The sequence below is a fragment of the Staurois parvus genome, unplaced genomic scaffold, assembly GCF_062004578.1.
Source record: "Staurois parvus isolate SC_StPar_1 unplaced genomic scaffold, SC_StPar_1.0 ptg002140l, whole genome shotgun sequence".
Lineage (NCBI taxonomy): Eukaryota > Metazoa > Chordata > Amphibia > Anura > Ranidae > Staurois > Staurois parvus.
The window spans coordinates 3,866,839-3,889,915 of NW_028319936.1; the positions used below are offsets into that span (position 1 = coordinate 3,866,839).

Below are 23,077 nucleotides of genomic sequence, written 5' to 3' on the forward strand. Positions count from 1 at the left end.
AGAGCTCCTCTATTCTGCAGATACACTTAGAGGAGCTCTGCAGATACACTTAGAGGAGCTCTGCAGATACACTTTTTGCCGGCTTGGAATTAATCTTATTTTCATCCTACTTCTTCTTCTTCATCCTCATCCTCAGAAGAAGAAGAAGAGGATGAGGATGAGGATGAAGAAGAAGAAGAAGTATGATGAAAATAAGAATAATTCCAAGCCGGCAAAAAGTGTATCTGCAGAGCTCCTCTAAGTGTATCTGCAGAATAGAGGAGCTCTGCAGATACACTTTTTGCCGGCTTGGAATTATTCTTATTTTCATCCTACTTCTTCTTCTTCTTCCTCTTCATCCTCATCCTCTTCTTCTTCTTCTGAGGATGAGGATGAAGAAGAAGAAGATGAAGAAGAAGAAGTAGGATGAAAATAAGAATAATTCCAAGCCGGCAAAAAGTGTATCTGCAGAGCTCCTCTATTCTGCAGATACACTTAGAGGAGCTCTGCAGATACACTTAGAGGAGCTCTGCAGATACACTTTTTGCCGGCTTGGAATTAATCTTATTTTCATCCTACTTCTTCTTCTTCTTCTTCTTCTTCTTCTTCATCCTCATCCTCATCCTCAGAAGAAGAAGAAGAGGATGAGGATGAAGAAGAAGAAGTAGGATGAAAATAAGAATAATTCCAAGCCGGCAAAAAGTGTATCTGCAGAGCTCCTCTATTCTGCAGATACACTTAGAGGAGCTCTGCAGATACACTTAGAGGAGCTCTGCAGATACACTTTTTGCCGGCTTGGAATTAATCTTATTTTCATCCTACTTCTTCTTCTTCTTCTTCTTCTTCATCCTCATCCTCAGAAGAAGAAGAAGAGGATGAGGATGAAGAAGAAGAAGAAGAAGAAGAAGTAGGATGAAAATAAGAATAATTCCAAGCCGGCAAAAAGTGTATCTGCAGAGCTCCTCTATTCTGCAGATACACTTAGAGGAGCTCTGCAGATACACTTAGAGGAGCTCTGCAGATACACTTTTTGCCGGCTTGGAATTAATCTTATTTTCATCCTACTTCTTCTTCTTCTTCTTCTTCATCCTCTTCCTCATCCTCAGAAGAAGAAGAAGAGGATGAGGATGAGGATGAAGAAGAAGAAGAAGAAGTAGGATGAAAATAAGAATAATTCCAAGCCGGCAAAAAGTGTATCTGCAGAGCTCCTCTATTCTGCAGATACACTTAGAGGAGCTCTGCACATACACTTTTTGCCAGCTTGGAATTAATCTTATTTTCATCCTACTTCTTCTTCTTCTTCTTCATCATCCTCATCCTCATCCTCAGAAGAATAAGAAAAGGATGAGGATGAAGAAGAAGAAGAAGAAGAAGAAGTAGGATGAAAATAAGAATAATTCCAAGCCGGCAAAAAGTGTATCTGCAGAGCTCCTCTATTCTGCAGATACACTTAGAGGAGCTCTGCAGATACACTTAGAGGAGCTCTGCAGATACACTTTTTGCCGGCTTGGAATTAATCTTATTTTCATCCTACTTCTTCTTCTTCTTCTTCTTCATCCTCATCCTCATCCTCAGAAGAAGAAGAAGAGGATGAGGATGAAGAAAAAGAAGAAGAAGAAGAAGTAGGATGAAAATAAGAATAATTCCAAGCTGGCAAAAAGTGTATCTGCAGAGCTCCTCTATTCTGCAGATACACTTAGAGGAGCTCTGCAGATACACTTAGAGGAGCTCTGCAGATACACTTTTTGCCGGCTTAGAATTAATCTTATTTTCATCCTACTTCTTCTTCTTCTTCTTCTTCATCCTCATCCTCATCCTCAGAAGAAGAAGAAGAGGATGAGGATGAAGAAGAAGAAGTATGATGAAAATAAGAATAATTCCAAGCCGGCAAAAAGTATATCTGCAGAGCTCCTCTAAGTGTATCTGCAGAATAGAGGAGCTCTGCAGATACACTTTTTGCCGGCTTGGAATTATTCTTATTTTCATCCTACTTCTTCTTCTTCTTCCTCTTCATCCTCATCCTCATCCTCTTCTTCTTCTTCTGAGGATGAGGATGAAGAAGAAGAAGAAGAAGAAGTAGGATGAAAATAAGAATAATTCCAAGCCGGCAAAAAGTGTATCTGCAGAGCTCCTCTATTCTGCAGATACACTTAGAGGAGCTCTGCAGATACACTTAGAGGAGCTCTGCAGATACACTTTTTGCCGGCTTGGAATTAATCTTATTTTCATCCTACTTCTTCTTCTTCTTCTTCTTCATCCTCATCCTCAGAAGAAGAAGAAGAGGATGAGGATGAAGAAGAAGTAGGATGAAAATAAGAATAATTCCAAGCCAGCAAAAAGTGTATCTGCAGAGCTCCTCTATTCTGCAGATACACTTAGAGGAGCTCTGCAGATACACTTAGAGGAGCTCTGCAGATACACTTTTTGCCGGCTTGGAATTAATCTTATTTTCATCCTACTTCTTCTTCTTCTTCTTCTTCTTCTTCATCCTCAGAAGAAGAAGAAGAGGATGAGGATGAAGAAGAAGAAGGAGAAGAAGTAGGATGAAAATAAGAATAATTCCAAGACGGCAAAAAGTGTATCTGCAGAGCTCCTCTAAGTGTATCTGCAGAGCTCCGCTATTTCTGACAGTTCTGTGACATTCACTCCATACAGCGGTTGAAACATTGTATCTATTTGTTTCCATAAATGGATCCATTTATGGAAACAAATAGATACAATGTTGAAACCGCTGTATGGAGTGAATGTCCCAGAACTGTCAGAAATAGGCTATTTCTGACAGTTCTGGGACATTCACTCCATACAGCGGTTGAAACATTGTATCTATTTGTTTCCATAAATGGATCCATTTATGGAAACAAATAGATACAATGTTTCAACCGCTGTATGGAGTGAATGTCCCAGAACTGTCAGAAATAGCCTATTTCTGACAGTTCTGTGACATTCACTCCATACAGCGGTTGAAACCGCTGTATGGAGTGAATGTCACAGAACTGTCAGAAATAGACAGAAACTGTCACAGAACTGTCCTTCTTCTCATCCTTCTCCTTCTTCTCATCCTTCTTCTCATCCTTCTTCTCATCCTTCTCCTTCTTCTCATCCTTCTCCTTCTCCTTCTTCTCATCCTTCTCCTTCTCCTTCTTCTCATCCTTCTCCTTCTCCTTCTTCTCATCCTTCTTCTTCTCATCCTTCTCCTTCTTCTCATCCTTCTTCTCATCCTTCTCCTTCTCCTTCTTCTCATCCTTCTCCTTCTTCTCATCCTTCTCCTTCTTCTCATCCTTCTCCTTCTTCTCATCCTTCTCCTTCTCCTTCTTCTCATCCTTCTCCTTCTCCTTCTTCTCATCCTTCTCCTTCTTCTCATCCTTCTCCTTCTTCTCATCCTTCTCCTTCTTCTCATCCTTCTTCTCATCCTTCTCCTTCTTCTCATCCTTCTCCTTCTTCTCATCCTTCTCCTTCTTCTCATCCTTCTCCTTCTTCTCATCCTTCTCCTTATTCTCATCCTTCTCCTTCTTCTCATCCTTCTCCTTCTCCTTCTTCTCATCCTTCTCCTTCTCCATCTTCTCATCCTTCTCCTTCTTCTCATCCTTCTCCTTCTCCTTCTCCTTCTTCTCATCCTTCTCCTTCTTCTCATCCTTCTCCTTCTTCTCATCCTTCTCCTTCTCCTTCTTCTCATCCTTCTCCTTCTTCTCATCCTTCTCCTTCTTCTCATCCTTCTCCTTCTCCTTCTTCTCATCCTTCTCCTTCTCCTTCTCCTTCTCCTTCCTCATCTCCAAGGGCATTTAAATTAAAGGTACAGTGTTCTGCACTAATTTAAAGGCTCTCTGAAGCCTAGAAACCCTTTTTATAAGTTAACTTCGTAGCGAATTAATTCGCATCGAATCGAATTTCTTCCTGAAATTCGGCGAATCAGCCGAATCGAATTTTTGAATAATTCGCTCATCTCTAGTTGTAATATATGAGGATGTATAACATCACAGCCCCAGGAACTACCCAGTGGGGACTTTTTTTTACAGCTTATTTACTGTTTGGGCAGAATTCTGCTACGGTTAAGGCTGTTAAGGTTTCTAGCAGTAGAATACAGGTAGTATTTTGGGAAAATGTGTTGTAATTGATATTTAGAAGCTCATTCCAGCTCAACCATCAATATTAAACTTACCTTGACAGGAAACTTTCCAAAGATCTTGTTTTGTCTTCCCTCTTGCAAGTAATCCCATCTCTTTTTTGCTTTTCCATTTCTTTTATTCTTGACTGGAATGTATCAACAAGGTCGAACACCGACTTCATAGCAATGGGCACTTCATAATATTGCTGTGTGAAGCACAAATACAATATTTATGGTATATCCTTGAGATTTTCTTTTATTTATTTCTTTTATTTTATTTCTTTTATTTTCACCAGAGCCTATAAATGCATACTTAATTCAAGGGCTTGCTACATATTTATGTAAGTTTTGATATTTAAAAAAATAAAAGTTAAACTAAAGGCAATGGTTAAATGTATTTAGTGTCTGACACAGTATAACATTACAGAGGTTCTCATTCAGTACTCAAGGCCATAACATTTTGTATCTCATAAACACTAGGCTGATATCACAACAATTTCTAATTTACTACTCCCTGACCATGGCTCATACTTTTGCTCAACAATGAAACATGTCATTGTTACAGCTCTGCTTGATGCAAGAATGTAAAAAGGATGACTATTTTTCTATTCATCCAACGTTGTTGTTGATGTACAGAAAAAAGGTAATAAGTAGACAGATAAGCAAAAAAAAAAAAATCTACAAAAATAGAAGAAATGGCATCAAACCAAAAAAAAACAAAAAACCCTTTTTATGAATACCTTCTTCTGCAGGCTACTCCACTGATATGATGACCTACTCAAGGCCTACAAAGGCATTAAATCTTTTTGAAATTTTACACAATTGAAATGAGAGAAATCTGCTTGAATGTATGTAAAGATATTTTTATTTTTGTTTTGGAGAGTGGGGAAGGATTAGACACTTTGGTGTTTATTGCTTTCACTGTCGTCACTGAAGACAGTCTGTAAGGGAAAATCTTCAATTTTTAAGTTGTCACCATAACAAAGATGAAGGTAATTCTACCTACTTCAAAGGCAAATTTTAAGGGAGGTAATAACCTTTAATTTAGATTTTTTAAACTTCCTTTGACTTAACTGAAATGAGAACTCTGTTAACCCTTTCCTACGTATCCAACACAAAAAAATGACTTTAAACTTTAATAAAAACATACTGTACGTTACAGTGGGTTACCTTTATTAAAATATGGCACAAGTAGAGAAGTAGTGCCGAGCAGCCTTATAAGCAAGCCTTTTACAAAAAGGCCCTTTTGATATAATATAATACAGCCTTGAAATTAGGTGGATTTTACAGCAAACAAGCTTATATTTTTTTTACAGTTTTCTATATCTTCTATTACTCTTTCTTTTGTTTTACTTTTAATTATTTTAAGAATAGTTTGAAGGATTAACATGTTTTTGTTACTTTAAATACCCCTACTAGAATTTGTATAAATTGTTATAATTACTTGTGCCAGGCTACCACCGTACAGCTGTTGGTTGTGCTTGAAACATTGTTCATCTTCATCTCCATGCACACTAGCTTAAAAAAATGCTCCTAACAGCAGCTTTTGAGCATTTTTTCTGCCTCTAGAAGCAAATAGTGTTATACTATGTAGGCAAGCTTCACAATGGATGGCTCATCAGCTGCCAGCAGGACTCCTTGCTGAGAGCTGAGTAAACACAACAGAATTGCCTGCAATGCCCTGAGAAAAAAACAACGTGAGGTCCCCCCAATCCGATACCAGGCCCTTTGGAGCTCTGCACCCAATTCTAGACCCCCACAACCATCACTTAGGGTTGTGGGGAAGAGGTCCTTGTCCCCATCTACATGGGAACAAGATGCTTTGGGGGAGCTCCCCTTACCCCAAAGCACCCCTCCCATGTTAAGGACATATGGACTGCTATGGTTCAGGCTGCATACTCGGAAAAGGGTCTGGTATGGATTTTTGGGAGGATAACCACGCCACTTAAAAAAAAAATGATGCTGGGTTTCCCTTAAGATCCATACCAGACCCTAAGGGTGTGGTAATGATTAGGTGAGGGACCACCCCACCCCAACCCCCCCCACCCACCCATGCTGTTTTTTTTCAAGTTTTAATTGCCAGCAATTCTTTTGTCTACATTCAGCTGTCAGTAGAGAACCCCCCTGACAGCTGATGAGTCATGGAATGTTAAGGACGCGGGCAACTCCTTAACAATCAGCTACACACTGCTAAACACCGGCAAAACGCCGACACAAACAAAAAAAACACTGGAAAACAATTCCAATATTGAGTGTTTTTATCCAGCGTTTTTCCACCATTTTTTTCAGCTCCTAGTGTGCATGGAGCCTAACTGTTATCTGGAATCTGTCTGTTTTAATGTATTTATTAAAATTAATGCTGGCTATGAAGTTATTCATAAAATATCATATAATATCTTAATCTTAGACTCTGTTTAAAATATATGAAGAGTGTAATTTCCAATCCCTTTCTGAAAATGCTAATTGTCCAGCTTTAATACTTTCTGAGTCACTGACCTAGAACAAGCATGCACATCAGAAAAATCAGTGTGAAGTCAGAACTTCTGCATGCTTTTTCTGGGTCAGTTACATGAAAAGTCCAGAAGCTACTGGACAGCTTGACAGCCAAGAAACTAGCATTTTTTAGAAATAGAGATCAACTATGGAAAGATCCCTTACTTGCTAGGTCATTTTAGTTCCCCAGTTTGCTGGTTTGTAATATAGTGTACAGGGAATTATTTGTGTCCAGAAAAATAAAGAAAACTAATATGTGCCTGTTACCTCTTCAATCACCCAGTCATTTCCATATAATTTTTTTTTTAATGCTGCACTCTGTAAAAGCATAATTTATTATAGATCATGACTACATAATTAAAAGTGTAAGTACCTGTAGACATATGCGATTTGTTTCCTTACGAATCGAAATTTGGACTAAATTTTCGTTATTTGGAGATTCTGATGTATCTAATTTTCCGAATCACAATAACGAATTCCAACAAATCCGAAACAAATTGTAATGAAACAATTTATCGGAATTCGATTTAAAAAATGACTTTGAAAATGAAATTCAAAATGCAATTCGAAATGGAAACATGTTGCAATAAATAGAGTTAAGCATAGTGAAATAAGATGATGATACCTACTTAGGCTGCTTTATAGAATATAGTAGAATAGAAAAGAATAGAATAACACAGAATAGAACAGAAAATAAAATAATAGAATGGTAAAGGGTAGAATAGAATTGTCACGGTCTCTCCCTCGCTCTTCTTCATCTTCCCCCCTCCTGTCACGGCTCCCCCCTCGCTCTCCTTCATCCTCCCCCCTCCCTTCCCCTTACAGGTCCCTTCCTCTGGCACAAGCCTACATCAAAGGCTGTGCCAGACATCAGGAACCTGCCCCTTGTGGTGCGGTTAGCACCTCTCCTCAGTGATGCTGCTGAGGAGTCTGACACCCTGCTGTGCCTGCACATGGATTCTTCAGGTGTTAGCCACCTTGGTGTCTCTGCGCGCCCCCCCCCCCTGTCCGGCCGGGCGTGGCCCCGAGGTTTCCCCCGCTCTGCGCCCGCTGGAGACAAAGGCTGCGCTCCCTGGGTGCGGCCGGAGTGAGGGGGCGTGCCTCGTTGCCCTGGTAACCTGACGTAGGGGCGGCCATTGCCAGGGCAACCAGGCAGCGTCCTGCTCCGGTAATAGGGAGACCGGAGCAGGACCTGGCTGCCTGTTGGTCCCCTGCTCGAGAAGAGAACAGCTGTGTGAGGTCTGAGCTGAGGCCAGACCCCACAGCCCAGACCCTGCTGAGTGTCCACTGATCGCTGTGTCTCTGGGAAGTTACACCTGCCTGTTGACTGCTGTTTGTCCCTGAAAAGCAATCCCTGCCTGCTGACTGCTGTGTCCCTGGGAAGTTACCCCTGCCTACTGACCGCTGTGTCCCTGGGAAGTTACCCCTGCCTGCTGACCGCTGTGTGCCTGGGAAGTTACCCCTGCCTGCTGACCGCTGTGTGCCTGGGAAGTTACCCCTGCCTGCTGACCGCTGTGTGCCTGGGAAGTTACCCCTGCCTGCTGATGGCTGTGTCCCTGAGAAGTTACCGCTGTCTGCTGACTGCTGTGTCCCTGGGAAGCTACCCCTGCCTGCTGACCGGTGTGTCCCTGGGAAGCTACCCCTGCCTGCTGACCGCTGTGTCCCTGGAAAGCTGCCCCTGTCTGCTGACCGCTGTTTGTCCCTGGAATGCTGTTCCAGCCTGCTGACCGCTGTTTGTCCCTGGAAAGCTGTTCCTGCCTGCTGACTGCTGTTTGTCCCTGGAAAGCTGTTCCTGCCTGCTGGCCATTGTTCGTCCCTAGAAAGCTGTTCCTGCCTGTTGACTGCCGTGTCCCTGGAAAACTGAGTGCTGCACGGGTCCCTGTCTCCTGGCTGCTGCCGCCCCTGAAACCATGAGTGTCCATATTTTCCCTGCCTGGACTGCCCCATTGAATCTCCATATTGCCCTTGTCTGGACTGCCCCATTGTATGCCCTATTCTCCCCTGCCTACACTGCCCCATTGAATGCCCATATTTTCCCTGCCTGGACTGCCCCATTGAATGCCCATATTCTCACTGCCTGGACTGCCCCATTGAATCTCCAGATTACCCTTGCCTTGACTGTCCTATTGAGTCCCTGGATTATCGTAGCTACCTGGACTGCCCCACTGAGTGCTAGGACCATATCTACCTGAATCGCCCTATCCTGAGCCGAATTATCACTGTTTGGACTCCTCCCCCTCTTCCCCCCTTTTTGGGTACATGGACGCTTCCCTTGTTACCCTGATTTAGTGTCTCTCCTATTCCAATAAAACTTTGTGTGTTTATCATCCTCCGTGTGTGTTCTGTCCCGCCTACGCTTCCGTCACAAGAATAGATTAAAAAAGAATAGAATTGAGTAAAACAGAATAGAAAGAATATAAAAGAATAGAAGAGAATCAAATAGAAAAGAATAGAATACAAAATAATAGAATAGAATAGAAAATAAAAGAATAGAACAGCATAGAAAAAAATTGAATAGAACAAATATAGTCATCTTCGTGTTCAAATTTTGAATCGATTTGAAAATCATAAATATACAAAACGAATATGAATATAAGAAACTAATTCTGAAAATGAATCATTTAAACATAACAAATATGAGGAAACAAAATGATTAACTTAAGGAATGAATCTGAAACAAAACAAATTTTTCTGTTGAGCACATCTCTAAGTACCTACATTTGACTTGCTATCAGCCTCTTTCACTCTACAATTCGGCAGAGTGTAGACTGGGAGAGGGAGAAGCAGCACAAGGTGCCAATCAGTTCAAAGATAGGCAAAGACCATGCTGATAGGACGTGAAAACAGAGTGACTGAAAGATGAGCTCATCACTTTGGCACTTCTCCTTCACTGTCCAATCATAGAATGGGTGTGGGGGTAGGAAGGAAACTTGTATATAATACTTAACTGCAGTAGATAAAAAAGGTCACCTGCCCTGACAGACATGGCTATTCTATGTGACAGCTGTGTAAACCTCAGGACAGAAGTACAGCTGTTTGCCTAGAGTTGAGCTTTAAAGTATAACTAGGTAAAAGTTGTTTTTTTATATCTGGATAGAGTGGTGACAGGTTAGAACCTGGTTATTGTGAAGCAAAAACAAAAAAGAAGCGCACCAACCTTGCGCATTACCTCAGTAGACCAGATATTTATTGAATACAAAAATATACTCACAAACAATGAAGTATTTCAAGCATGTCAGTTCTCTGAACAGTTCAATTAAGCTCTGATGAAGAAGGAGCATCCTTCGAAACGCATCAGTTGTTCCCTGAGTGTCCACCCCTATGATGTGACTCGCGCAGGTCTTACCATTCCTTAGTTCCTTTGAGAACTGACATGCTTGAAATACTTCATTGTTTGTGAGTATATTTTTGTAATCAATAAATATCTGGTCTACTGAGGTAATGCGCAAAGTTTGTGTGCTTCTTTTTTGTTTTTGCTTCACAGTATTGGTCAGGCTTCCCCAGCCTTGTTTGGAGCTGCACAACCCCATATGCACAGGTGGTCAAATTTTTTCAAGTTCTGGTTCCATCTATCCACCTCCTTTGGGTCTCAGAGCGCAGGAGAGTTCGTTTCTATCTAGAACCTGGTTATGTTGCTGTCTGTGCCCCTATTAGGGACATTCACTCTGTCAAAAAGATTATTTTTCCTTAGGAGGAGGATACCAGAAGTGCGGAGAAGTGCGGCAGGATGCTGCACTTCCGGTATCCGGAGTCTTTGCATTTCTTATCATGCGATATCGTGCGATTACTTCTATTTTAAATGTGAGTGCATTTTTTTAATAAAACAAATTGTGGTTTTAAATATACTACACTATGGTGAATTCTATGTGGCTTTGAGTTCCCCCTGCAGAATAAATACAGCTGTAAAGTGAATGTTTAAGGATACATATACCTCTGTTAAGTAGTGGAAGTGAGAGGGGACCCAGGACCAGAGAGAGGCCTCTACACAACCCCAAGAGGAGTGGAGACATGTTTATTGACCTATTATAATCTATAGGTCAAATCATGAAGGTTAAGGTACATCTAGAATCACATGTGTGGTGATGCACATTAACATATGAAAAGGTTTACAGCACCAGGATAGTGGGCTCACTCACCAGTAAGAGGATATTTGAGTAAAATGTTAGAGTGAAGACATTTTGGACCTGTTTTTTGCCCCTTTTAGGAGGCTACACATACTAAATGTTGGATTTATATGTGTGGTATAATTGTGGATGGTATCACCTTCATAGATATGGTAACACATGCTAACTGAATTTTCAGCAGCACAACACATTTTTTAATTGGCAATTGCCAGCTTCTACCTTGCTACCCTTCTTGTGGATAGGTACAATATTAGCTGCTCATGATCTCAATGTATAATGTAAATGTGTATTGTTTTCCATTTTTATTCGGTAAGAGCATGTTTTTTTTTTTTTAGATTATAAGTTTTGTTTATCTATTTTAGGTACTTATATAGCACCACCAATTTACACAGCACTTTACATATATATTATACATTCCCATCAGTCCCTGCCCTCAAGGAACTTAATATCTAAGGTTCCTAACTCACATTCATACACATACTAGGGCCAATTTAGACAGGAGCCAAATAACCTACCAGCATGTCTTTGGAGTGTGTTGCTATGTATATGTGGTGATTTTTATAGCTTAGAGATGTGAATTGTTAGATTTTAGTTTGGAAGCTAGGCCTCCCCTGTTGATATGCAAATAAACTCGTTGGACTGGTTTATGAGCTCTGCAGAGGAAGTGAGGCTATAGGATATGATGTAGCTGGAAATAGGAGGAGGGGAATAGAACTGTTGAAAAGTAACCTTAAAAGACCGCAATAAAACAGAGAGGAAACCCACACAAGCACAGGGAGAACATGCAAACTCCAAGCAGGTAGTACCGTGGCTGGGATTCAAACTGATGACCCTAGTGCTGCTAGGCTGAAGTGATAATCATCTAGCCACTCTGTTTATTGTTTATTGAAATTGAAGAAGCTGATGCTTTTTAATACCAATGTCTCCTGCACAATTAATAGGTTTTGTCACTGGACTAGGTAAATGGCAACTGATGTAAGTTTTACATTATGAAATAGTACAGGAATACAGACTATGGCTGGTATTCTTTCCATAAAAGGTGGCTACTATCAGCATAGTGTGGTGTCATCTAATGTGGTCAAACATTCCCGGTACACATGGAATAATTTGTTCCAACAACTTTGTTGTTAGTGACTCTATCCTTTCTGATCATTACTTTGCATGTGCTGGGATTCATTTTGGTTTAGGAATCTTCTTAAAAGCAAGGGAAAGAAATAATCTTATCTTGAAGTGTATTTCCACTTTTGCAGTCATATTTAAGAAAACCCTACAATGTGTTTGTTATTTGTTCCTGTTTACACAGCATGCCTTAAATAAAAATGAAATATGTGTATATATATATATAAAAGCAGTAATAAATATATATGTGTGTATATATATATATATATACAGTCATGGCCGAAATTGTTGGCACCCTTGATATTTCTCCAGGAAATCATGTATTTCTCACGAAACGTATTGCATTAACACATGTTTTGCTATACACATGTTTATTCCCTTTGTGTGTATTGGGACAAAACAAAAAAAGGGAGGAAAGAAAGCAAATTCGACATAATGTCACACAAACCTCCAAAAATGGGCTGGACAAAAGTATTGGCACCCTTTCACAACTGCGGATAAATAAGAATGTTACAAGCATGTGATGCTCCTGTAAACTCACCTGGGGCAAGTAACAGGTGTGGGCAATATAGAAATCACACCTGAAAGCAGATAAAAAGGAGAGACGTTCACTTAACCTTTGCATTGTGTGTCTGTCTGTGCCACACTAAGCATGGACAACAGAAAGAGGAGACGAGAACTGTCTGAGGACCTGAGAACCAAAATTGTGGCAAAATATCAACAATCTCAAGGTTACAAGTCCATCTCCAGAGAACTAGATTTGCCTTTGTCCACAGTGCGCAACATTATCAAGAAGTTTGCAACCCATGGCACTGTAGCTAATCTCCCTGGTCGTGGACGGATGAGGAAAATTGATGAAAGATTGCAACGCAGAATAGTCCGGATGGTGGATAAGCAGCCCCAAACATGTTCCAAAGACATTCAAGCTGTCCTGCAGGCTCAGGGAGCATCAGTGTCAGCGCGAACTATCCGTCGACATTTAAATGAAATGAAACGCTATGGCAGGAGACCCAGGAGGACCCCACTGCTGACACAGAGACATAAAAAAGCAAGACTACAGTTTGCCAAAATGTACTTGAGTAAGCCAAAAGCCTTCTGGGAAAACGTCTTGTGGACAGATGAGACCAAGATAGAGCTTTTCGGTAAAGCACATCATTCTACTGTTTACCGAAAACGGAATGAGGCCTACAAAGAACAAAACACAGTACCTACGGTAAAATATGGTGGAGGTTCAATGATGTTTTGGGGTTGTTTTGCTGCCTCTGGCACTGGGTGCCTTGACTGTGTGCAAGGCATCATGAAATCTGAGGATTACCAAAGGATTTTGGGTCGCACTGTAGGGCCCAGTGTCAGAAAGCTGGGTTTGCGTCCAAGATCCTGGGTCTTCCAGCAGGACAATGACCCCAAACATACGTCAAAAAGCACTCAGAAATGGATGGCAAAGAAGCGCTGGAGAGTTCTGAAGTGGCCAGCAATGAGCCCAGATCTAAATCCCATTGAACACCTGTGGAGAGATCTTAAAATTGCTGTTGGGAAAAGGTGTCCTTCCAATAAGAGAGACCTGGAGCTGTTTGCAAAGGAAGAGTGGTCCAAAATTCCGGGTGAGAGGTGTCAGAAGCTTATTGATGGTTATAGGAAGCGACTGATTTCAGTTATGTTTTCCAAAGGGTGTGCAACCAAATATTAAGTTAAGGGTGCCAATACTTTTGTCCAGCCCATTTTTGGGGTTTTGTGTGACATTATGTCATATTTGCTTTTCTGCCTCTGTTTTATATTTGTTCCAATACATACAAAGGGAATAAACATGTGTATAGCAAAACATGTGTTAATGCAATACCTTTTTTGTGTGAAATACTTGATTTTCAGGAAAAATATCAAGGGTGCCAACAATTTCGGCCATGACTGTATATATATATATATATATATATATATAAAAACAATACGTGTTCTGAGCTGAAGAAGGGCTTTAACATAATAGCCCAAAACTGTTTGTTGAACACTATGATGTATGGCTTTGTCAATTTATATGGATCACCCTTGTTTTTTTATGTTCTTTTTATGTGCAGCAATCCAATTTTCTTATATATATATATATATATATATATATATATATATACCTTTTAGATGTTTCTGAGAAGACCTCATTGCAAATCCAAATCTCACAGTGTCTCTGTCTTCATACAGGCTGGGGACATTGAGCCATCCCTCATTAACTTACAAAGCAGGAGGCCAGCTTCTACAGTAAATGGCTAATGTTTTGTTAGGACAGACAGTGCTAAAATCTAGTTTGCATATTGATCATATGACAATAGAGTCCAGACAGGGTTAATTATGGTACACATTAACTCTCAAGCCTCCTTACATTCCAAAGAAAAATTCAGTTGAAGTACAACAAAAGATCAAGTAAAAAGCTAGGCAGAAATTTTTAAATATTTAATTAAAGCTATGCTATGTGAATGAGAACATGTAAAAATATAAAGTAGGTGTTGGCCATTTTGGCTGCAAAAGTGGAAAAAAACTTTAAGCAACACATATGCACATATGTATTTATACACGGTCACGTATTCATTTTAAAATAATTTTAAAAACTACTGTTATAAGTATCTGAAATCTATGTATATGTTATATTTTCATAGACCTCTGTAGGTAAAATATAAGAGCAGGAGGTTATCTTGCTTTGCTGCACTGATCCGCCAGGGATCCATTGAACCCTAAGGTTCCTGCAGAGGTTACCAGAGGTTTATTGAGATGTGGCTCATTGACCTCCCATTTGATGGTGTCTGTATAGTTCTGGAATCAATACCACTTTGCAGCGACAGTTGCATGATACCAATGGTATTTTCAGTTGTCTATAGGGTTGCATTCTGACCACCATGGTAAGGTTTGCATTGTTCCCACTGGCCACCAATCTAAGGGACAATTTTCTCACTGACACTTATGAATTGGTTTTATTCTCCAAGACCTGAAAATTATTTCAAGGGTTCTTCTGGAGTAAAAAGGTTGCAAAAGGCTGGTCTTGAATGAGTTCAGGCACTTAAAGCTGGAGGCTATGATGTGAATTACAAAAGTGGGATAACTCAAGAAGGATCTCAACAGTATAAAAACAAGCATTCATGATCCAATGAAGAGGGATTAGTTGACACAAAAATGTGCACTCTCAATGGTGATATCAAACTTCTAGCTAGGGTCTGTGGACTACATGACTTCCAAAAACTATAATGGGTAATACAGTCTGCAAGTGTGGGTTTATCAGTTTGCCTGGAGTTTCATTTGTTAACATTTTATAACTGGTATTTGCATAATGAGTTAATTTTGCTTTTTATTTTTTGAGTGCACACAGGTATTTCTGAACTACTGTGTGGAGCTGTAGATTACTTAATCATACGACTCTTTACATTACTTGATTTCCTGTTGTGATATTTAAAAAGTAGTTATTTTCTTCTATACAAAGTTGTAACATGCTGTTCACTGTGGTTTGGGTGGCTTGACCTTACAAATAACCAGCAATCTGGCTTTTTAACAAGAATTTCTTCTTACCCACCAATTTAATATTTTTTTTATCTTTGCAGTCCAAGGAATGTTACACAGTCAAGCATTTATTACAGGGTTGGTATACCATCTATTACACAGTACATGCTGTACAGGTTAAACATGGTTCTGTCATTTGGCTACACTGCAGAATTAATGAATTGTTTAATTATTCAACCAATTCATGTACAGCTGAAAACAACTTTATGTTATGCAAGTGTAAACTGTATTTGTTTTATCGCTGGTATACTAATAGCCCTCATGCTACTCATAGAATTTTAATAAACCTGTGCTTTTCCCATGCAGGGAAAAGAAACAAATTCAGTCCAATGTCTCCTTCCCACTTGCACATACTCTCCTATCCTTCACTCTGCCACCAATCTGTTCAGAAGTCAGGAGTAAAGAAAGACAGCTCTGGGTAAACTTAGAGCTCACATCTATGCGGGTGTGGGACTGTGTGTAAATTGCGCATGTTCCCACACCCACAGCAAAAACATGCTGCTGTTTAATTCTTAATGGCACCCCCATGCATTGTGAACCATAGTGTGTTTTAAAACGCATAGCACTTTGTGGTTTCCATACAGCTGCGGTTTAAAAAAAGTTCAAGGACCTTCTCCTTGCATTTCTCGCAGGTAAAGCAGCTTATTCAAATGAATGGGCTGCTGTGCACACACAAATGTGGCCACAGGGAGACCGCAGCCTTGAAGTTATTGTAGTTGGAAATTATATATGACTAAGGACATTTCCCATGCCCAAACAACAGTACTGGGCCAATCACTAGGTATCAAAGTTTTCACATGTGGGGAGTCATATATTCCTCTTCAGGGCCATATTAATAGCATCATGGGCCCCTGGGCAAAGTAATGCATTGGGGTCCCTACCAGCCTGCCCCATTTTACGCATCGACTCTCAAGAATTAAAGTAGAATAGTAGAATTAAACATATACCTATTAGTACTTTTAATAAAATCAATTTTATGAAAACATGCCATAAATCAGACTAATTTATTTATTTCAGGTACTTATATAGCGCTGTCAATTTATGCAGCGCTTTACATATACATTGTACATTCACATCAGTCCCTAACCCTCAAGGGGTGTACAATCTAAGGTCCCTAACTCACATTCATACATACACATACTAGGGCCAATTTGGACAGGATCCAATGAACCTACCAGCATGTCTTTGGAGTGTGGGAGGAAACCGGAGTACCCGGAGGAAACCCACGCAGGCACAGGGAGAACATGCAAACTCCAGGCAGGTGGAGCCGTGGCTGGGATTCGAACCAGCAACCCTAGTACTGCCAGGCAGAAGTGCTAACCATTTAGCCACTGTGCTGTCCTACTAATCAACACAAAGGGCACAGGAGAGGGAGATGGCAGAAGGGCACAGTGCAGTGGCGGGGGGATTAGGAGGGCACAGTACAGATTCCAGGATGCTGCCCAGACATGGCCATTCCAGGACAGCATAGTTAAAAACATGACTGTCTCAGCAAATCTGGGGCAGTTGGCCGGTATGATGTAATGCAAAATTATCATGGGGCTCCAAATGCACCTGGGGCCCTTGGGCGGTGCCCAGGGATGTCCATTCATTAGGATAGCCCTGCTCCTCTTTACCCAGATGTGCAAGGTATTTTTTTTCGATTGTGACTACTAAATGGGGGTGGTGGAGGGTGGCATTAAAGCTAACCTATTGCTTCCCCTGCATGGGCAATGTACAGGTTTGCCCTAAAGTATAACAAAAGGCAAACATTTTTTGGTTGTCTGTGTCCTCATTAGGGAGATTCACCCTCTCTATTTGTTCTGTTTTACCATTATTATTGAAAGTAAAAGCAAAAGAAAATTCTACATTTTGGGATGTCCCCAGAAATGTAATAGAGGGGAAATCTTCCAAGGCAATGCAGACACTAGTTCTGGTGACCTGGGGGTCCCCAAGGAATTTTTTAAATTTGCAGGATTTCCTCTCATTCCTGTTTGGCTATGAGACAGATAGTGAAGGGAAATCTCCGCAATGGGACACAGATGGAGAAAACAAATCTGACAGGGGTTATAACCTTCCCTTACTTTATCCAAAATGCAAAATCAGTTTAGACTATAGTTCTACTTTAAGTGGACATATTGGTTTCATTATTATAACAGTGATGGTTTTTGGTAACACTCAGTCACCATTTTAAAACAGTTTTCATTAGAATGTTAAGCTACTGATTGTCGATTTTACATGACTGCTGATTGCATTGGTTTACATGACATCATTGCTCTCTGCATACAGGTCAATAATACAGGTCATTGTATTAAAAAGATTGCTTACCTTAACCCTCATATCTAAGTCTGTTAGCACCATGAAGAAATCATTATAGGTCATGCCATATTCTTTCCTTAATTCTGTAATGAGTTCGTGATCCAGCAAATCATCATCTCCAATTACTTTCATAGGCTTTTCATTGTCTTAAAAAAAAAAAAACAAGAATAAAGCTAGCCCATTTCAACATGTGCATCAGTAAAAGACAAATATTGGATTGGATATATTAAATTCTGCATTTCCCGTACTTAAAATGAAACTGTGCCCAGACTGTGCACTTTAAAGTATCCATATATTATGAATAACCATTACAATTACAGCAAAACAAGCCCTCACCTCTATAGCTATAGGAATTTTTGGTAAATTCATCTTCCAAATTTACAACAAAGGCAATCAAATCACGGAGCAGAATTATGTCAGCCTACTAGCCCTCTAATGTAAACAAACAACAGGTGCTTGTAAGCTGTTAGGAATGGAATAAACTTTGGAGCCTCTGTCCCTTGGAGTCTCTGTTGTGATGTTTGGAGGTTTTTGAGAGGTAAAGTTACTGTCCAGACTGCTGTTGTTTCCCCCCCCCCCCCCATAAATAATCATTGGCACGGAAAAAAGTCTTCTTATATCCATGACCCTGCTTGACATGTACACTTCCTATTGGCTGTCCAGTGGTAGGCTTCTGTCAGGATCCAGCATCAGATCAGCAACATCAGCAAGCTGGTGCGGGCATATCTGCATTATTAGAATATTGATCCTCTGCACACAGAAACACCACCATGGGCATGGACTGTATACTTAGATGAGTACAACAGTGCTTCAAAGGGTATTTACTCAAAATACAAACCCCACTGAAATGGTAGATGGAGGTGGTAAAGCTTTGCCTGCAGATTGGCTTTAATTACTTCATGGAACAAGCAACTAGAGAGTTCAGTGTTTTAAAGCTCTTTTACTTCTTATTACAAATATGTGAGTGTCAGGGTTCTACGGTAGTGAGCAATGGTAAACGCCAACTCGGGGTTCCCTAGGGCGTGAAGTCTCAGCCCCAGTCTGCTACTTTACTAGGGTCCCTGATGATGGGGATGGACTTGCAGCAAACTGGAACCAGGTCGCAGCCCCCAGGTATGCCTGGCTGACAAGGCCGAGAGTATTCGAGTGTGCAGAGTACAGGTGGCAAGAGACAGAAGAGGATCAAGGAAATGAGCCAAAGTAAGGTTAGGCGTCAGGCAAGCTAAATTGGTAGACGAAGCCAGGTTGGTACACAGGTAGTCAGGCGCAGATTACAAGTAATACAAGGCAAAAGGAGCACAGAGAAACTAGGAGGTTGCTCAGGCAACATGGGCTGCACTGAGCAGCATGTATATATATAGGGTTGCAGACAGGGAGGTGGGCCAAGAAGTGATAGAAGGGAAAGGGATAAAAGTATGCCCATAGGAGAACACAGAAACCAGCAGCATATGTGAATGGAATCACAGATCTAGCAGAACCACTGCAGCAAGGAGGTAAGAATTTCACAAACAGCAAACTGCAGGCTACACCATGACAGTAAGAACATTCAAGACAGTAGACAATAATATGAACATTATGTAATATATGCAATACAGTTGCCATATAAAGAAAAGTATGTAAGTCACCTCAGTTCTTTGGGAGGAGGCATGCTACTGGTGGCCAACCATGTGTGACGTGGTGGTTATATGGTGACAAGGAATGCATTGACAGAAGGAAAGAGCAGAATGAGAGAGATTACCTCATCAGGCTGCTGCTTTTCCTTTTCTGCCCAAATACAAGCTGGTGGCAGGGACCAGACCTAATTGCATTACTTCGTCAGTAGAGAAAAATCAAGGTACAGGTTTGGGTATTGTTGACTGGCAGGGCTGTGAAAATCTCAGACTGAGGGGCTAGAACTACAAATTCTTTCTACAGGTAAAACAGCTCTATATGCATTTTGACTTTGTATTTAGCTGTTTTCTTGGAATGCAATTGTAACATACTCTGTTACTGTGGATCACTTCTAAATACTTCTTATGCTTAATATGTACATACTATTTCACCTGTGTGTCTATGCAGAGAACTGGAAAAGCATGCTCAGTTAGAGTGGTCCCTGAGGGCATGTAAAGAATGCAACATCTGATCTGTTCAACTCAAGAATACTGTAAAACTGTCTGTATATGAACAGATATATAGCATTGTTTGAGATCCATCCCTTTTATGTTGTAGCATTTTAAAAGGTAGAAATAATAAACCGTTTTTAGTGCCTCTCTATATAATGTGAATACATTTATATCTTAAAGTGATTACATATACATATATTTGTAGGTTGAGCACAGGCGTATAGTCAAGTTCTGATGTAGAAATCACCTGCCTTTAGTAATAATTACTTTATTTAAAAATAAATGACATGAATAGTATTAGTTTAATATATATATATATATATATATATATATATATACACACACACAGGCACATGTTTAAAATTACATTTACAATATCCTACAGTATAGCCTTCTGTTAAAAATATATGTTGCAGCACTTACAAGTCTACATAAGGAAGCTCCCTGTCAAATGCAGCGATGCTGCACTGATTCTGAATTTCAGACACTCCTGATTGCACTACAGAGGAATGAAAAAATGCTGTACGGGGCGCGGCTACCAGCATTGTCACTACTGATTCCCAAGATGGTAAGCTGTCAATCAGCATGTGGCCACACCCAGTCTTGCCCACTGGTTTCTAGAATTAAATCACTGCTTCTGTTTCAGGCACCCTGGAACACCCTGGAGTTGTAATGTCTGGGAGGGGCATCTGAGACACAGTAAGCAAAGGTAAAGGATTTTTTTATTTTATTTAATGAGACTTGTGCATCACATAGTAACTGGATTTTGTACTTGTTTAGACTGTCATACAGAAGCCTTTAGTTTTGCTTTAAAGAAGAGTAACCTGTCACCTGTACTAACATTTCTTTTCAGTGACAGAAAATTTGTAGTTCTTAGTAGAAGTATTTTTATACTTTATCATTATTAACCACTTGAATACTAGACACTTTTACCCCCTTCTTGCCCAGGCCAATTTTCAGCTTTCAGTGCTGTCACGCTTTGAATGACAATTAGTCATGCAACACTGTACCCAAATAACATTTTTACCATTTTGTTCACACAAATAGACCTGTTAGTTTAACTTCTATAGTTGGGAAGATACTGAAGAGTTTAATAAAAGACCACATAGATGAGCTCTTGCTGGAAAAAAATATTTTCAGCAACAGACAGCATGGATTCAGGAAAGACAGAAGTTGTCAAACAGATCTGATTTCTTTTTATGAGGGGGTGAGGAAAACCTTGGACAAAGGGGTGACGGTGGACGTGGTATACTTGGATTTTGCAAAAGCGTTTGACACAGTTCCCTACACACAGCTACTGTATAAGGTAAAGTCCAGGGGCTTGGAAAAATCTGTATGCAAATGGATAGAAAACTAGCTAAAAGATCGTCTTCAAAGTGTAGTGGTTAATGATTCATACTCTGAATGGTCTGGGGTCATCAGTGGTGTACCCCAAGGTTCAGTGTTGGGACCCTTGCTTTTTAATATATTTATAAACGATATAGGGTCTGAGATTAAAAATTCCATTTCAGTGTTTGCAGATTACACCAAGCTGTGCAGTGGAATAACGTCCTTACAGGATGTCTTCAATTTACAAGCTGACCTCATTGCACTGTCTAATTGAGCAACTATGTGGAAAATGAGGTTTAATGTTGATAAATGTAAGGTTATGCACTTGGGGCTAAGAATATGCATGCATCATACATACTAGGGGGGGGGTACAGCTGGGGGAATCAATGGTGGAGAAGGATCTGGGAGTTCTTGTAGATCACAAGCTTAATAATGGCATGCAATGCCAAGCTGCGGTTTCTAAAGTGAACAAAATCCTCTCATGTATTGAGAGGTATAGACTCCAGAGAGAGAAACCATATTATCCCTGTACAAATCATTAGTAAGACCTCATCTGGAATATACAGTTCAATTTTGGGCACCAATTCATAAAAAGAACATTGGGGAACTTGAGAAAGTACAGAGAAGGGCAACTAAACTGATAAGAGGCATGGAGGAGCTCAGCTATGAGGAAAGATTGGAGGAACTGAATTTATTCTCTCTTGAGAAGAGGAGATTAAGGGGGATATGATCAACATGTATAAATACATCAGTGGTTCATATAGTGAACTCGGTGTAGAGTTATTCACCTTGAGGTCATCACAGAGGACAAGGGAGCACTCTTTACATCTGGAGGAAAAGAAATTTAATCTCCAAACATGGAAAGGTTTCTTCACAGTGAGAGCTGTGAAAATGTGGAATAGACTCCCTCAAGAGTTGGTTATGGCCAGCTCAGTGGATTGCTTCAAAAAAAGGCCTGAATTCTTTCCTAGATACACAGAATATAACTGGATACTAACATTTATAGGTAAAGTTGATCCAGGGAATATCTGATTGCCTCTCGGGGGGATCAGGAATTAATTTTTTTCCCAGCAGGAGCAAATTGGATAATGCTTTGCTGGTTCTTTTTGCCCTCCTCTGGATCAACTGTGGGTATAGGATTATAACTTTTTTTTTATGGTTGAACTGGATGGACTTTTGTCTTTTTTAAGCCAGACTAACTATGTAACTATGTAACTATATAGAGCTTTCTTTTGGTGGTATTGGATCACTACTGGGTTATTTATTTTTGATTATATAAACAAAAAAAGATCATTTTGAAAACGAAAAACGTGTTTTTCTTCATTTCTGTCATAAAATTTTGCAAATGAATAATATTTCTTCATAAATTCAGGCCAAAATGTTTTCTGCTATATTTCTTTTGTAAAAATAAGCCAAGTGAGTGTATATTATTTAGTCTGTAAGAAAGTTATAGCATCTACAAACTATGGTATATATATTTGAAAATCAATCAATCCTGATACACTCATTTCTTGAGGTCTGAAAATGACAAGACAGTACAAATACCCACCAAATGACTCCTTTTTGGAAAGTAGACACTCCAAGGTATTTAGTAAGAAACATGGCGAGTTTATTGAAGTTGTAATGTTTTGTCACAAATTTTTGAAAAATAAAGCAAATAAAAAAATTTGTTTTTTTTTCACAATTTTTTTTACATACTGTCTCCGGCACAATATCATCATATAACTGGTGCGGCTGCGATCACTGACTGGTGACAGTATATACATATATTTTTTACAATTTTTTTTTCCTACTTATTTAACAAATGTTTATGACTTTTTTTTACCTACTGTGATCAGGGCAGTACAGTGTAATCATAGTAACACTTTACTACTCTGGAGAGGTGATCAGGAATTTTTTTTTTACACATTATGATCACTGTATAATAATCACTGTTATAAGCAACCATTTGTTGTGAATTAATGCATTCATTGATTGTGCATTGTTGTGATAGGCTGTGGTTG

The 23,077-nt window shown here is 39.9% G+C and overlaps 1 protein-coding gene across 1 annotated transcript in view; it reads right to left on the reverse strand.

The window, feature by feature from the left end:
- Window positions 1-23,077, reverse strand: part of CCDC80 (coiled-coil domain containing 80) — a 179,233-nt gene that overhangs the window by 69,240 nt on the left and 86,916 nt on the right. Inside the window, exons 4-5 of the mRNA XM_089665167.1 lie at window positions 17,653-17,789; window positions 4,136-4,287 (exon numbers count right to left, since the gene is read on the reverse strand). Coding sequence (XP_089521293.1) covers window positions 4,136-4,287; window positions 17,653-17,789 — 289 coding nt within the window. The remainder of the gene's footprint in view (window positions 1-4,135; window positions 4,288-17,652; window positions 17,790-23,077) is intronic.